The sequence below is a fragment of the Lepidochelys kempii genome, chromosome 16, assembly GCF_965140265.1.
Source record: "Lepidochelys kempii isolate rLepKem1 chromosome 16, rLepKem1.hap2, whole genome shotgun sequence".
Lineage (NCBI taxonomy): Eukaryota > Metazoa > Chordata > Testudines > Cheloniidae > Lepidochelys > Lepidochelys kempii.
In genome coordinates, this window is record NC_133271.1 from 10214864 (window position 1) to 10231685 (window position 16822).

General features: G+C 48.2%; 1 protein-coding gene and 1 pseudogene across 3 annotated transcripts in view; both read left to right on the forward strand.

The window, feature by feature from the left end:
- Positions 1 to 1369: 1369 nt before the first annotated feature.
- Positions 1370 to 1937, forward strand: LOC140899166 (histone H2B 8-like; annotated as a pseudogene).
- A 9384-nt stretch (positions 1938 to 11321) lies between these two features.
- Positions 11322 to 16822, forward strand: part of ARRDC1 (arrestin domain containing 1) — a 68658-nt gene continuing 63157 nt past the window's right edge. The window contains exon 1 of one of the 3 annotated variants that reach the window (XR_012155215.1): positions 11322 to 11766. Coding sequence is in view for 2 of the 3 variants with exons in the window: in XM_073313932.1 (XP_073170033.1) it covers positions 11649 to 11766 (118 nt within the window). In the remaining variant the exon portion in view is untranslated. The remainder of the gene's footprint in view (positions 11767 to 16822) is intronic. The other 2 variants (XM_073313932.1, XM_073313931.1) reach the window with 2 other exon arrangements.

Here is a 16822-nt window from a genome sequence, read left to right on the forward strand (position 1 = left end):
AGGGGGTTCAGAAAGGGCGTAAAGCAGAAAAGAGAAGAAGGTAGGAGCCAGTACTGCAGGGGACAGAATATAAATACAAACTGCAGGTATCTGTGGCGATGACTTGAGGGAGGCAGCCGTGTCTCTCTATTTATATTAGGTACTCATCTGGCCATCCTTACCATAATACCTGAGCACCTTGCATTCATCATTATATTTAGCCTCACAGCACCCGAGTGATAGGGATGTACCTCCTCCCTATTTCACAGCTGGGGAACTGAGCACAGTGAGACCACGTGACTTGCCCAGGGTCACACCGGAAGTCTGTAGTAGCTCAGGGAATTAAATCCCGGTTTCCCATGTTGAAGGCAAGCTCCTGAACCTCTAGAGCATCCTCCTTTCAGGGGGAAAGGCTGAACTGAGATGGAAAGAGTTTCTCTCCAATGGAGAAAACAGTCAACCTTGAGCGCTGTTTGTTGTAGGTTTCAATAGGTATTTCAATCTTGGTGGGTGGGGAGGAATAAACGTAATTGACTTTTAAATTAGCTTCTTTTTGTTAATTTTGGGCCAATTGTGCAAGTCTCACCCTGCGGAGCACTTACTCACAGGAGCAGTCCCAGATGAACCACTTGTGTGAGTAGGGGATCATCTATGGGTGAAGTTCACCCCTGTGCTGAGGGCCAACACCCCACTTAAGCCCTCAAAATAGGACCTAAGTAGAGCATAATCCCTTGTACTGGCCTTTTGCAAGTGTGTGAATTTCACCCCACCGTGCATAAAGGCTGCACAATTGGGCAGATTTGTTCAAATCCTGACCACTCTGCTCAGAGCCAGATTCTGATGTCCTTGCTCACACTGAGTGGCACCTTGCTGCACAACTGGTCCCATTGGGGTTGATGGGATGACTCCCACACCGGGGCCTTGTCTGCACAGTGGGTGCGTCTATACTGGAGTTGGAGCGGTGATTTCCCGCTCGGGTGGATGTGCCCATGCTGGTTTTGAGCACGCTAGCACGCTGGAAATGGCAGTGTTGCACAGATGGTGGGAGGGACTAGCCGACCCAGGTATGTTCTTAGCATTTCAGACAGGATCCTGCTCCAGGCAGCTAGCCTATCCCACTGCTCACACCACCGTGGTTGAACTAGTATTCTTGGCATGCTGGCTGACCACAGCGAGCGCACGTGTGTCTGCCTGAGCTGAAGATTACACCTGCAGGGAACGAGGGGTGTGTTCTCGGCTCAGTTTGGCTAATCCCAGCTGGGATCCTAGACAAGACAAGGCAGTTGCAGTTTTCAGTCAAGTTAGTGGGTCAAGTTGAGCTCCAGTCTGACCTGTAGTCTTTGGCTGGGCGTTGCTGTTCCTGTTCTGTGCTGTGTGAGTAGCGATCGAGATGCCTGAGCCGGCGAAATCTGCCCCTGCACCCAAGAAGGGCTCCAAGAAAGTGGTGACTAAGGCCCAGAAGAAAGGGGATAAGAAGCGCCTCAAGACCAGGAAGGAGTTACTCCATCTACATGTACAAGGTGCTGAAGCAGGTTCACCCTGACACCAGTCTCTCTTCTAAGGCCATGGGCATCATGAATTCCTTTGTCAATAGAAAAGGAGGACTCGTGGCACCTTAGAGACGAACAAATTTATTTGAGCATAAGCATCTGATGAAGTGAGCTGTAGCTCACGAAAGCTTATGCTCAAATAAATTTGTTCGTCTCTAAGGTGCTACAAGTCCTCCTGTTCTTTTTGCGAATACAGACTAACACGGCTGCTGCTCTGAATCCTTTGTCAATGACATCTTTGAGCGCAGTGCTGGGGAGGTGTCCCGCTTGGCACATTATAACAAGCACTTGACCATCACCTCTCGGGAGATCGCGACCGCCGTGCGCCTGCTGCTGCCTGGGGAGCTGGCTGAGCACGCTGTGTCTGAAGGTACCAAGGCTGTGACCAAGTACACTAGCTCCAAGTAACCGGTCTGTGTGCTCCCCAAGAGACTTCAATTTAAAAAACCTTGTGTTGGAGCTGCAGCTGCCTTGGCTTCTCTAGAGTTTGGATTGAAGTTGGCTAACTTCAGTTGAGAACACATCTTTGTTTGCAGTGAAGACAAGGCCCCAAAATTACTCAGTGGGAATAATGGTATCAGAGTCTGTCCTTCCATTTTAATTCAGTCTTTACTCAGGCAAAGGCCCATTGACTTCAATGAGAGCTTGGACTGAAGGAGACCTACTTCTTGCAGGGCTTGTAGATGAAGACAGATAAACTGTAACTTCCACTATGCTTGGGGCTGAGCCTCTGAACTGCATAGGGAGGGAAGAAAGATTTCCCATCTCACCTTTGTCCCTCTCTCTGTATTTCAATGCCAAAGTCACACAGAGAAACATCCCATCAGGGAGGAGAGCAGAAATCCAGCTAACCAGATTAGCATGATCATAACCCTACCTTACACATCCCTAGTGCTTCTTTTCAACAGAGGATCTCAAGGTGCTGTCAAGGCATTAACCTGTTCACGCTTACAGCACCCCTGTGAGGTAAGCAAGTGCAGAGTAATGGGACTGGCCGGCCCAGCTGAGTCCTTGGCTTGCTAACAGTGATCCTCCCTGGTTCTCTTTGCTCCTTTGGAGTTTGAATTAAAAGCAAGGAGGTGACTAGCAGGGAGTGGGGAGGCTCTCCGTTAGGGTGAGGGCTGGTCTGCATGAGAGGAAGCAGTTCAGGGGTTCCATGGAGGTAAATAACGAATCACCATCTGCCTATAAGAGCATGCATGCCCAGATACAGGAACACCATGAACTCATGCATGGATGTAGACATCTGCACACACACATGCATGAACGGATGAGCATGCACACCCCTGAACAAATGTACACGCATAAACATATGAGCACACATACACCCTCTTAACTACATGTTGAAACGTACCAGGATGTTGCACTCAAAATGGAATGGGTCCACCAGCAAAATCAATAGGAGAGAGATTCTTTCCATCTCAGGTCAGTCTTTTCAAAGGACCATGGCTATCTCCATGGACAGAGTAAATTTCACCTTTATCTTGGAACATTCAAGGTTAACTTTGTCAGAGCCCGTTCTATTGGCTTTGATCCAAGATCACTTTATTCTGAAATGTTAGTAAACAGTAATATTGAGCACCTATAAGGCACCTAATATGTTCATGGAATGGCTGGAATTTTCCTCTAAATGATATGCCCAATGGAAGGAGTAATTTCTGTTTTTCATAGGCACTGATTCCCTTCTTCAAACTCTCCTTTGGCATGCTACAAAAAACCTGACAACTGTTAGGCAGCTGGTGTTTTATAACCATTGCCTACTGTCATAAATATAAAGGGAAGGGTAAACCCCTTTGAATTCCCTCCTGGCCAGGGGAAAGCTCCTCTCACCTGTAAAGGGTTAAGAAGCTAAAGGTAACCTCGCTGGCACCTGACCAAAATGACCAATGAGGAGACAAGATGCTTTCAAAAGCTGGGAGGAGGGAGAGAAACAAAGGGTCTGTGTCTGTCTGTATGCTGCTCTTGCCAGGGACAGAACAGGAATGGAGTCTTAGAACTTTTAGTAAGTAATCTAGCTAGGTATGTGTTAGATTATGATTTCTTTAAATGGCTGAGAAAAGAATTGTGCTGAATAGAATAACTATTTCTGTCTGTGTATCTTTTTTGTAACTTAAGGTTTTGCCTAGAGGGGTTCTCTATGTTTTTGAATCTAATTACCCTGTAAGATATCTACCATCCTGATTTTACAGGGGGGATTTCTTTATTTCTATTTACTTCTATTTTTATTAAAAGTCTTCTTGTAAGAAAACTGAATGCCTTTTCATTGTTCTCAGATCCAAGGGTTTGGGTCTGTGGTCACCTATGCAAATTGGTGAGGCTTTTATTCCAACATTTCCCAGGAAAGGTGGGGTGCAAGTGTTGGGAGGATTGTTCATTGTTCTTAAGATCCAAGGGTCTGGGTCTGTAGTCACCTAGGCAAATTGGTGAGCCTTTTTACCAAACCTTGTCCAGGAAGTGAGGTGCAAGGTTTTGGGAAGTATTTTGGGGGGAAAGACGCGTCCAAACAGCTCTTCCCCAGTAACCAGTATTAGTTTGGTGGTGGTAGCGGCCAGTCCAAGGACAACGGGTGTAATATTTTGTACCTTGGGGAAGTTTTGACCTAAGCTGGTAAAGATAAGCTTAGGAGGTTTTTTCATGCAGGTCCCCACATCTGTACCCTAGAGTTCAGAGTGGGGGAGGAACCTTGACACCTACCATGTTAACCAACTTTGTTTCATGGTTTCCTTGTTTTCCCCTGTCATAAATATAAAGGGAAGAGTCAACACCTTTAAATCCCTCCTGGCCAGAGGAAAAACCCTTTCACCTGTAAAGGGTTAAGAAGCTAGGATAACCTCACTGGCACCTGACCAAAATGACCAATGAGGAGACAAGATACTTTCAAAAGCTGGAGGGAGGGAGAAACAAACTCTCTCTCTCTCAGTCTGTGTGATGCTTTTGCTGGGGACAGAACAGGAATGGAGTCTTAGAACTTAGTAAGTAAACTAGCTAGATATGCGTTAGATTCTGTTTTGTTTAAATGGCTGGTAAAATAAGTTGTGCTGAATGGAATGGATATTCCTGTTTTTGTGTCTTTTTGTAACTTAAGGTTTTGCCTAGAGGGATTCTCTATGTTTTGACTCTAATTACCCTGTAAGGTATTTACCATCCTGGTTTTACAGAGGTGATTCTTTTACCTTTTCTTCTATTAAAATTCTTCTTTTAAGAACCTGATTGCTTTTTCATTGTTCTTAAGATCCAAGGGTTTGGGTCTGTGTTCACCTATGCAAATTGGTGAGGATTTTTATCAAACCTTCCCCAGGAAAGGGGGTGTAAGGTTTGGGCTCTTTCCCTATTATATACCTGTTAGACGTTTGGTGGTGGCAGCGATAAAGTACAAGGGCAAAAGGTAAAATAGTTTGTACCTTGGGGAAGTTTTAACTTAAGCTGGTAAAAGTAAGCTTAGGAGGTTTTCATGCAGGTCCCCACATCTGTACCCTAGATTTCAGAGTGGGGAAGGAACCTTGACATCCCCCTTCTGACTGTCTGTATCCACCCCTTGACTCTTGTCTCATACTTAGGCCTGGTCTACATTAGGAAATCAGGTCCGTATAACTACATCACTCAAGGGTGTTAAAAATCCACACTCCTGAGCAACACAGTTAAACTGATCTAAATTATAGACAGCACTAGGCTGACGGGAGACTTCTCCCGTCAACCTAGCTTCTGCCATTTGGGGAGGTGGAATATCTAAACCAATGGGACAACCATCAGCATGGGTACCATCTTCGCTGAAGCACTACAGCAGCATAGCTTGAGAGCTGAATTGATAATAGCGTATAGGGACCTTCATAGGGAGAATATACTGAGTATTAAAGGGCTCTTTAGTCTAACAGAGAGAGGCAGAACAAAACTATTGGCTGGAAGCTGAAGCCAGACAAATTCACATGAGAAACGAGCACAGATTTTTAACGATGGGAGTCATTAACCCTGGGAACAAACTCCCAAGGGAAGTGGTGGCTTCCCCATCTCTTGATCAAGGCTGGCTGCCTTTCTGGAATCTGTGTTAGTTGAACACAAGTTATTGGGATCAACACAGGAGTAAAGGTATGAAATGTAAAGGCCTGTGCTAGACAGGAGGTCAGACTAGACGATCTAATGGTCCCTTCTGGCTTTAAACTCTGTGAGTCTATGAATGGGTCCTTCTCGGTGGCTGGGGTTCCTAGGTGCTGGGGGAGTACAAATAATAAACAGATGGGTCAGGGATTAGCGGCAACCTCAGAGTCATAGCAAATAGCTCAATAAAGACATCTGCTTGATTTGGTTATATTTTTGGACTGTGCTTCGCACGGTGGGGTCCTAGGCCAGGAGTGGTGCTATCATAAATAAATAATGACAATGGAGTGTGGTGGTCACAAATCAGCTAAGATGTTACGGTGTGCTGAGGACAGAAAATTGCAAGGGAAATGTTTTAATACCAGTATATAAATAAACCCGTGGTGTGACTTCACCTGGATGACCCTGGTATTTGCTACTTCATCTACAAACGGCTGCAACAGAAGTAGAAAAGATCCAGACCTTAGCTGGCTTGAGGGGTGCATGTTTTCAGATGAGGCTTCAGTTTCCTGTCATTGGTTCTTGTTATGCCCTTCTTCGCTTGATTAAAGAGCCCTGTTAGTACCCGTGAAGGTGCTTAGACAGTATAGTCAAGTCACTTCTTGATCTTCTTTTTGATATAAATCCAGGGGTCTGACTCAGCCCAGCTGTACGCTTTGGCTCCCTTGGTTTTGTCTAGATGAGTATTTTTTTTTTCTCCCACCATGGCTGGAGCTCAGGTGCCTGGCTTATGACGTTATGGGACATTCATTACGCTGCATGGCTTTCTCTCCAGTGTGAATACCTTGCCTAGAAAAGACAACAGGCCAAGGAATTGTGCACAGTGCTCCTCAGTGTAAGAAGTCCACACTGCGTGCCTTGCTCCCACAGCACACCCCTGGCACCACAAACCCTCTGGAAATGGTCCTGTGATTTGCAATTGCACTAAAGATAAAGAGGTGTTGCCTCACCTTGATGTGTTCACATAACTGGCCCGTGTGTCTGTGCCTCTCAGTCATTACGTAGTTATTTAGGGACATTTCTATAGAACTTCTCACTAAAGTCACTGGTTGCCTCACAAATTCAGCCTCACACTCTCCCTTGGCTAGGGAAGTGTTACCATCCGCAGTTTGTAGATGGAGAAACAGAGGGGTGACACAACCAGCCCAAGTCACACAGGAAGAGACGGCTAAGGAATGGGACTTAGATCTGATTCAGAAGAAAACTCCCATGCTTTAACAATTACACCTTCCCCCTTACAGATAGCTCTATAATATACTAATAATATTTTGCACTTACTGCTGGTCTTTGTGTGTGTACATTGATATCCTTATTTTATTTCATAAATACAGCTACACTTTGCTCCCCAGGTAGTGACTGGTGTCTTTGGTCCCAAAGGAGAACAGATGCAGTTATTTGTTTTTTAACCTGGGATTTTGACAACAGTTACATTTTTCCAGGACACATTTCATATTCCTCAACACTTTTAGTCTTTTGATGAACTTTCCAAACAAAACATTTGTTTTAAAATTGTAGTGAGAATCCTGCTTCCTCATACTTTTTGAATGTATCTTTTTTCAGCAGAAAAAAAGAGGGGAAGGGAGAGATTTTTAAAAAGTAAAAGAAAGTGGGATTACACCTCCCCGCCCATGAAAACATTTCAGAACATTTTATTTTAAACTACAATTTTTGTTTAGACATTTTTGTCAAATTTTGTAAAAAATTCAAATTAAACAAAAATTATTTAATTAAAATGTTAATATAACATACTTTTTTTCACCAGCTCTAGCTGTGAATTTCATGCCTCATGCTTCTTTATGTGCTGTTATATAAGAATTGTACTTTCAGTGCATACATGTAGCTGCAGATGAGCAGATAATTAGGTATGTAAATAGTCTACAAATACGTACCTCATTGGCAGAACATAATCAACCAAGAGGTGAGGAGTAGGGAATGGTGAGTGAGTTGGCATTCAAGTGTAAGACATTGTGTCCATATAGTTATGTTACGTAAATTGCTAAGCAAACTGCAACCATGGATCCTTGTAGCTCCTGGCAAAAGAGTCAATTCTGAGGTTTCATAACCATCCATATAAGAAAAATACTCATTATCCAGAAAGAGAGATAAAATTTACAGCTTGCAGTTGTACTACAGCATAGGGAGCATACCTAATGGATAGACCAGCGAATAGGGTGCCTATGTGCTATTCCTGGCTCTGCTACTTATTCACACTTTGGCCTTGGGCATGTCATTTCACTTTTCTGTGTCAGTTTCCCTTGTGTAAAGAGGGGATAATAATGATATCAGATTGGAGGGAGGTCTCAAGTGGGATTCCATAGGGATGTGTTCTGGGTCCGGTGTTGGTAACATCTTTATTAATGACCTGAATGTAGGAATAGAGAATGTATGGATCAAGTTTTCAGATGACACAAAGTTGGGAGAGTTGCCAATACTTTGGAGGATAAAGCTAAAATTCAGAGGGTGATACATTGGAGAACTAAGCCATAGACCACAAAATGAAATTCAATAAAGACAAATGTAAGGTGCTACACTTAAGGAAGAAAACACAAACGCACACAAATACAGAATGGGGGATAACTGACTTGGTGACAGCACTGCTGAGAAGAATCTGGGAGTTGTTGTGGATCACAACCTCAACATGAGTCAGCAGTGCAATACTGTTGCAAAAAATGCAAATGCAATTTTAGGTTACATTAACAGAGGCATAGCATGCAAGTCATGGGAAGTGATTGTACCTCTCTACTCAGCGCTGGTTAGGCCTCAGCTGGAGTACTGTTGTGTCCAGGTTGGTCACCAATGTATAGAAAGGATGTAGAGAAACTGGAAAGGATCCAGAGGGAGCGACAAAGATGATGAAAGGGATGTAATCTTTAGTTTGGAAAAGTGGAGATTAAGGGGGGACACAATAGCAGTCTTCACAAAAGGCTGCCATAAAAAAAGATGAAAAGTTGTTCTCTCTTGCCACAGAGGGCAGGGCAAGCGGCAATGGGTTCAAGCTATAGCAGAGCAGATCTAGATTACATCTCAGGAAAAACTTCCTAACTGTAAGAACAGTAGGACAATGGCACAGACGCCTAGGGAGGTTGTGGATGCTCCTTCACTGGAAGTTTTCATAAGGAGGCTAGAGATCCACCTGTCTTGGATGGTTTAGACACAACAAATCTTGTCTCTTGGCACTAGATGACCTTTGCTCTCTTATAACCCTATCATTCTATGCCTACTGACTTCAAAGAGTTGTGGTGAAGCTTAATTACTAGCATTGGTAAAGTGCCTTGGATGGGATCATTAATGGGACAGAGCACTCCCACTTTTGCTGGTACTAACGCTAGGAGACTTTCAGAAAAGTGCTTGCAGAGCCCAGGCCTTAATCACCAGTGTGAATCCAGCCAGGTTGGTGGTAACCAACAGCTGTTCCCTTTCCCAGCTAATGGCTGCTAAGGGGTCCAGGTGAAATTAATTGGGGTTTCAAGTCAATTTCTACTGGATAGCCATTCTCATCACAGGACCTACCATTACAACTAACAGTTCTTGCCCCCCTCTTTACTGGCAGTCTCATCATAGAGAAACCCAGGACAGAATAATGGGTCATTTCAACTGGAGTCTCTTAAAAGTCTAAAAAGAAAAGGAGGACTTGTGGCACCTTAGAGATTAACAAATTTATTAGAGCATAAGCTTTCGTGAGCTACAGCTCACTTCATCAGATGCATACAGTGGAAAATATAGTGGGGAGATTTTATATACATAGAGAACATGAAACAATGGGTGTTACCATACCCACTGTAACAAGAGTAATCAGGAAAGGTGAGCTATTACCAGCAGGAGAGCCGGGGAGGGGGAACCTTTTGTAGTGATAATCAAGGTGGGCCATTTCCAGCAGTTTACAAGAACAGTAGGAGGGGAAATAAACAAGGGGAAATAGTTTTACTTTGTGTAATGACACATCCACTTCCAGTCTTTATTCAAGCCTAAGTTAATTGTATCCAGTTGGCAAATTTATTCCAATTCAGCAGTCTCTTGTTGGAGTCTGTTTTTGAAGTTTTTTTGTTGAAGAATTGCCACTTTTTGACAGAGCCAGAAGAGTACCCAGAAGTTACCTACTACAGGACAGGTCCAACAAAGAAAATAACAGAACGCCACTAGCCGTCACCTTCAGCCCCCAACTAAAACCTCTCCAATGCATCATCAAGGATCTACAACCTATCCTGAAGGACGACCCATCACTCTCACAGATCTTGGGAGACAGGCCAGTCCTTGCTTACAGACAGCCCCCCAACCTGAAGCAAATACTCACCAGCAACCACACACCACACAACAGAACCACTAACCCAGGAACCTATCCTTGCAACAAAGCCTGTTGCCAACTGTGTCCACATATCTATTCAGGGGACACCATCATAGGGCCTAATCACATCAGCCACACTATCAGAGGCTCGTTCACCTGCACATCTACCAATGTGATATATGCCACCATGTGCCAGCAATGCCCCTCTGCCATGTACATTGGTCAAACTGGACAGTCTCTATGTAAAAGAATAAATGGACAGAAATCAGACGTCAAGAATTATAACATTCAAAAACCAGTCGGAGAACACTTCAGTCTCTTTGGTCACTCGATTACAGACCTAAAAGTGGCAATTTTTCAACAAAAAAACTTCAAAAACCCTCCAAGGAGAGACTGCTGAATTGGAATTAATTTGCAGTTAAAACCTTGATTATCACTACAAAAGGCCCCCCCTGGCTCTCCTGCTGGTAATAGCTCACCTTTCCTGATCACTCTTGTTACAGATAAATAAATAAACAAATAAAGTCTGCTGCAGTTTCCACGGCATGCATCTGATGAAGTGAGCTGTAGCTCACGAAAGCTCATGCTCAAATAAATTGGTTAGTCTCTAAGGTGCTACAAGTCCTCCTTTTCTTTTTGCGAATACAGACTAACACGGCTGTTACTCTGAAACGCATCTTGTTACAGTGTGTATGGTAAAACCCATTGTGTCATGTTCTCTGTGTATATAAAATCTCCCCACTATATTTTCCACAGTATGCATCTGATGAAGTGAGCTGTAGCTCACGAAAGCTTATACTCTAATAAATTGGTTAGTCTCTAAGGTGCCACAAGTCCTCCTTTTCTTTTTACGGATACAGACTAACAGGGCTGCTACTCTGAAACCTGTTCAAAGCCTAAGTTGAGGAAAGGAGCAGTGTGGGCGAAAGCTTGCAGGGCTGCTGTCTATACCATCCCCGTTCTGTGGATAAACAGGGCTTATTAATTCTTCCAGTGTCCACAACCTGCCTGTCCTCACCCAGGCCTGAGTCTCCAGGAGGAGCCTTTCACCAGCACTAAGGTCACACCAGTTAATTGCTAAATAAATGGCATTTTGACTGCATTGACTTGCTCAGCACATACAAGAGGGGTGGAGACGGGGGCAGGGAGGTAGATGGTTCTGAGGCCAGAGCAGTCTCACAACCTGGCACCTCGGGTGCAAGGTGCGTCCCACCCCTCCCAGCTGAGGAAGGCTGGATTCTTCATCATCCTCCCCACTAGTAGGGCGACCGCCTGCACCGCAAGGAAATAAAGGGCAGATGGCGCTTATCTTTCGGGGGCACCTGCCCATCCCGTTTCCCCCTTTCATTACCGTGGAGGGTAGGAAATGGTGCATTTGGATCACAGTTCCTTTGCCCATAGCCGCTGCAGGCGATTGGTTTTATCTCCATGAGACAGACGGGCCGAGAGAGACACAAACAGGCCCGTGCTGGGAAGCAGGCTTTCTTCCTGCCTGGATCCAGATCCAGATCTCAGGGCATCAGACCGCGAGGCCGGGGTCCCTCCTCCTCTAGCTGCGGGGATGGGGTGCGCGGGTGCGGGACACACCTCCTAGGCATCCCCCCGCCCCGGGCGGGGGCGGGGGCGGCGCTGGCCCTTTAAGAGGCAGGGACATTCCCGGCCGGGGCGTCACTAGCAGCAGGTATCAGAGTAGCAGCCGCAGCAGGTTGAGTCGCCCGCCCGCCGGCCCGGGACGCAGCCCGGCCATGGGGAAGCTGCAGCTGTTCGAGATCCGCCTGAGCGAGAGCCGCGTCGTCTACAGCCCCGGGGAGCCGCTGGCCGGCACCGTCACCGTGCGCCTCTCCGGGAGCCTGCCGTACCGCGGTGAGCCCCGCACGGCCGGGCTGCGAGCTCCTTTCCCCCCCCCCCGCATAGTGCCCTCCTCGGGCTGCGAGCTTCCCCGCCGCAGTGCCCCTCCCTCCCCCCCGCATCCCCGGGCGGCTCCTCCCCCCCCCCCGCATAGTGCCCTCCTCGGGCTGCGAGCTCCCCCCCCCCCGCATAGTGCCCTCCTCGGGCTGCGAGCTTCCCCGCCGCAGTGCCCCCCCCCCCCGCATAGTGCCCTCCCCGGGCGGCTCCTCCCCCCCCCCCCCCCGCATAGTGCCCTCCCCGGGCGGCTCCTCCCCCCCCCCCCCGCATAGTGCCCTCCCCGGGCGGCTCCTCCCCCCCCCCCCCCGCATAGTGCCCTCCCCGGGCGGCTCCTCCCCCCCCCCCCCCCGCATAGTGCCCTCCCCGGGCGGCTCCTCCCCCCCCCCCCCCGCATAGTGCCCTCCCCGGGCGGCTCCTCCCCCCCCCCCCCCGCATAGTGCCCTCCCCGGGCGGCTCCTCCCCCCCCCCCCCCGCATAGTGCCCTCCTCGGGCTGCGAGCTCCCCCCCCCCCCCCGCATAGTGCCCTCCTCGGGCTGCGAGCTCCCCCCCCCCCCGCATAGTGCCCTCCTCGGGCTGCGAGCTCCCCCCCCCCCCGCATAGTGCCCTCCTCGGGCTGCGAGCTCCCCCCCCCCCCCGCATAGTGCCCCTCCCCCCCCGCATCCCCGGGCGGCAGGGCCCCTCCTCCCTCTCCTTCCCCCCCCCCCCAAAGCGCCCTCCTTGGGCTGCGAGCTTCCCCGCCGCAGTGCCATTCCACTCTCCTCGCGCATTGCATTTCCGGGTGCAGGGCCCCCGCTCCCCAGGGGTGGGAGATTCCCGGCCGCGGCGCCTGCTGGCTCCTCCTGGTCTATCCGCCCTTGCACTTCAGAGGTTGAGTTCAGTATCACCTTGTTGAACCCCCCGCCGCCCGCCCAGCCACCCACCTTTTTACTGGGAGTTTCATTATTTATGACTTTCAAGAGCCTGATTTTCACGGAGCTCCGTTATGCCGAGGATGGGGGACGGGGGGGGCAGCCTTTTGGACCGTCCCGCTCATTCCCTTGCTAGCAGGGCTTCGATTGTGTTGTCTGTTGTGTTTCATTTCTACCTCCTGGGGGCTTCAGCAGGAGTGTGACTCCTATTCCCCCATCCTCGGCTCCAGGGAGGGCGTGGGGATGCGGGAGTTTCTTCCTTGGCTCATGGGCAGCGGGAATGAAACTTTCTCTGCTCAGGGTCTGTGCATGCGGGGGCAGAATAGCCTTGGTAAGGGACTGTTTACGCATGGTGGGTGCTAGCAGGCTTCTGGCAACAGTCTCCCTGTCCGGGGTAACCATGGGTGAAACATCGACCAGTTCCAGGTGTGAGATCCATCTGGTCAAAGTCAGTGTCTGTGTGTTGCCCCCCACCCCCACCCCTGGTTTGGGGAGCTGTTGCTTAGACCCCCGTCTTAACAATTGCTCAAATTCCCTTGCTGCTGGCATGGCTCTGACCACCGTGTTGATTGCATGCAGCGGGCACTCGGGTGCTGTGGTGATGGCCGTGGTGTAAAACCCTAAACCAGACATGTGGTGTTGACCTAAAGCTCAGCTGTGATTTTACTGGAGATGGGACTTGGTACAAGCAGTCTGAACTTCCCCATAAAGTTTGGGGAATTGCCAGGGTTTGGCACGTAGGAATTGTCAGGTGTGGTCTGCTCCAGGGTCCACCTACTCCAGTACCCTGTCTCCAACACTTGTTCCTACAGTAAACGAATGTGGGATCAACTGCCCTTCCACCCATTTCTCTCTCTCCCCCCCCCACTAGATCTCTTCCTTATCGTTTAAGATCTGAAGTGTGAAGTTGAATATCTGGGTTCTGGCCTGTTTCTAGTTTGTCCCAGCTTGTGTGAATAGGACTGAAGTGAGTTAAGTCCACAGCCATGCCTAAGTTGTCTTTAGCTAAGTTGGAGAATGTGTTATGTGCTTGGTCCTAACTTGGTAGGACTGTGTTTACAGAGGCCAAACCATAGTGGAGGATGTTTGAAACACAAGCAAGTGTAACCGTTGAACTCTGCTGTCACTGTAGTGTGTGTCTGGGGAGGTAGGGCCATATAGATGCTTGCCCTAAAATCTGCATTCTCAGCACCGCGTGTTAAACGTAACTGATTCTGATTTATGTTAAGACCCTGTTTCTCATATGGAAGGTGTTCGGCGAGAGCTGTTTGAAGAGGTCTTGGTGTCTCTCTCTCCATAGAATTATTGACTGTAAAGGACCAGGTTGGGGGAGTGGGGAAAGAGATCATGTACAGGTACCTTGTAGAGAGTGTTCGTTCTCTCCCGCTGAATATTCTCCTTCCCCTCACCCCTTCCCCCCCCCCCAAAAAAAAGCACCCCTAACCACTTGGTTCACAAAATACGCTGCCACAGCTCTGACTCAATGCTTACTCAAACATGAGGGCAAAGAGAGATGACAACCTGAGTAGCTTGGAGGCAAAGCCCAGCAGAGGTGGGTCCAAGTGATCCTCTGACTCTTCCATTTCTCACACTCTTCAGTCTACGCGGCTTCCCCACAAGTTGTGCTGTGATCTGAGAAGCAGCTCCTTGGTGAAGCACTCATGCTCCAGAGTGCGGTTGAAAGTGGGATTTCTACATTTTTCTCTTGGGTCCAGTTGGACTGTGACTAATGAAAATGACAAGCAAGCCAGCTGAGGTGGTAACTTAGCCTCAGTTCTCCCTCTCCTTTCTCAGACAGTGGGGATGGGAGGGTCAGGGGACTAGGAGGCGCTAGGCTGTATGATGTCTGTGCCAGGCACTCCGGCTGTAGTCGAGGGAGAGCACTGTGGTACCATGTTTGCAAATCTGGCCATTGAAAAACTCTTCGTAGCAGATTCGGCAAATCCTGTATTGTTAGTTTGCCGGAATTCTGCCAGTTGTGAAGCCTGACTTAGACTGGACTCTTCCTCTGAAAACTTCCAAACTCTGAGGCCCAGCCTATGCTAGGGGGGAAACTTTCTAAAACGGTCTTTTTAAAAAGACTTAAACCCCTTCCCATCATTGCTAATGCTAGTTCAGCTCCACCGCAGATACCCATGGAACTGACCTGATAGTGATGGAAAGTTACCTTAGAGAATTTCCTTCGCGTAAACAGGGCTTCACTGTATAAGCAAGGGATGGTTCATGGCATGGGGGTGGTTGGGGATAGGTGATCTTGGTTCTATCTTTGCTCTGCCACAGGCTTCCTGTGTGACTTTTAGGGTGAGCAACTTTTGTCTGTACCTGTTTTCTCCTTTTTTGTAAAATAGATATTAGCATCTTCCCTGTCTTCATTATTGCTTCCAAAGTGCTCTGATAGCCCTGGTGCTACAGAAGTGCAAATTATTATTTCTTGCTTCCCCTAAGGCTGAGTCTCTCCCTTCCCCGTCTTCTGCTCTCATTGCCTCTGTCTCGGATTCTTGGGACTGTTTCCAAGTATTTAGATTTAGTCCTTCTGGGCCAGGACCTTGTTCTGTTGACCTTGTCTGGCAAACACCATTGCTGTGGAAGCAAGTATGCCTGTCTCGATTTAAAACACCTCTCCCATTGGACCTTGGTTTTTCTGGCTTCTGAAAGCTATTGTACAGAACTAGTTAGAGGCTCGTTGCTGGTGGTGGTTTATACCTATTCTCCTTAGGAAAAGCTATTTACTACTTTCAGCATGAGACACCTAATTTCTCTCTCCTGCTTCTCTCTGGCCCCCCCAAGCATATAGACTGACTTTTCTCTCGCTCTTCCCGAGAACCTGCTCCCAATAATAGGGCAGCGAGCTGAGTATCCCAGGATTCTGAGCTAGTCCAACTAGCCCGGATGCATTATGGGCCAGCTGTGAGGTAACTATGGTTACACCAGGCTACTGACTGCTGTTTGCATGTGGGGCAGCCATAGGCAATCAGACTTTCTGGAGAGTGTCTCTTCTCTTCCTCCACCCCCACCCCCCCTTCCATTTTTCCTCACTTTGCCTTCAGTTAGGGTTTTCTTTAACCCCCTCGACAGCTCGAGATCTGTTGTAGGATCTCTTTTTTTCTTCATTTTGGAAAAGTTCCCCCCGCCCTGCTGTAGCAACCTATGCAGACTTGAGCCTAGGAAATTTTGGAGTCTTGCATAAATAAGCTTTAGCAACAAAGACCGGCAGATGTTTCCACCAGCCCCTGTCCTTTCAGTACTTGCATAGTGGGTTTGGTAGTGCACCAGTGAGCCATGGGCTGTAATGGGACCTGAGCAGGGTTTCTGTAAAACTTGTTGGGAAGTGGTAGCTGACGAAGTTTTATTTTTAATTGCATGCAGGGCTGGCCTTAGGCATGATCATCTGCTCTAGGCAGAGGTGTCCTGGTTGACTCAGCGGCTCACGGAGCAGCGTTATGTCCCCTCTGGCTGTGGCAATGCCGAGGGAGGCTGTCCGTGGCCCAGTTTCCCTCTGACAGCTTGCATGAGCCCTTGCAGATCCGCACGTCTGGCTCTGCTCTCCAGGGCGGGAGTCTGCATATTTTTAGACTCCAGGATTTGGTGTGATCCCGTCCCCTGGCTGGAGTCTGAATGTGTCCAAATGTGAAGTCTGCATGAAGGGCCAGTGGCAGCTGCCGGGCAAACGCAGGCTGTCTGATTCATTCCTGTACATCCTCCCTATTGACTTGGCTAATGTCTTATTTATTGTGCTTGTGGGAGACTAGTGTCTCAACAAGTCTAAGCAGCTGAGTTGGGGGGTTGTAGTTTGCACCCTGAGGTTTACAGCCTCTTCTGTTTGCTCTCTCTGGCTAACAGCAATGAGGTTGCTGTATGCCCACTGTAGGAAGGGGACTTCTCAATGGGCTGCTGCCAGTGGGGAATCCAGTTAGTTGTGGTGGTGGTGTCTAGGAGCTCTAGTCAAGGCTGAGATCCCACCATCTTTGCCCAAAAAAATACACCAACCTGAGCCTACTTCATGTTGTGGCTCATATAGTCTGGCTCTCAGATGCTGTCTGATGCCACAATGGGCCAGCACAGGAGTATCTTGGTCATTCTGCCTTGCCCAACACATTAGAAACCTC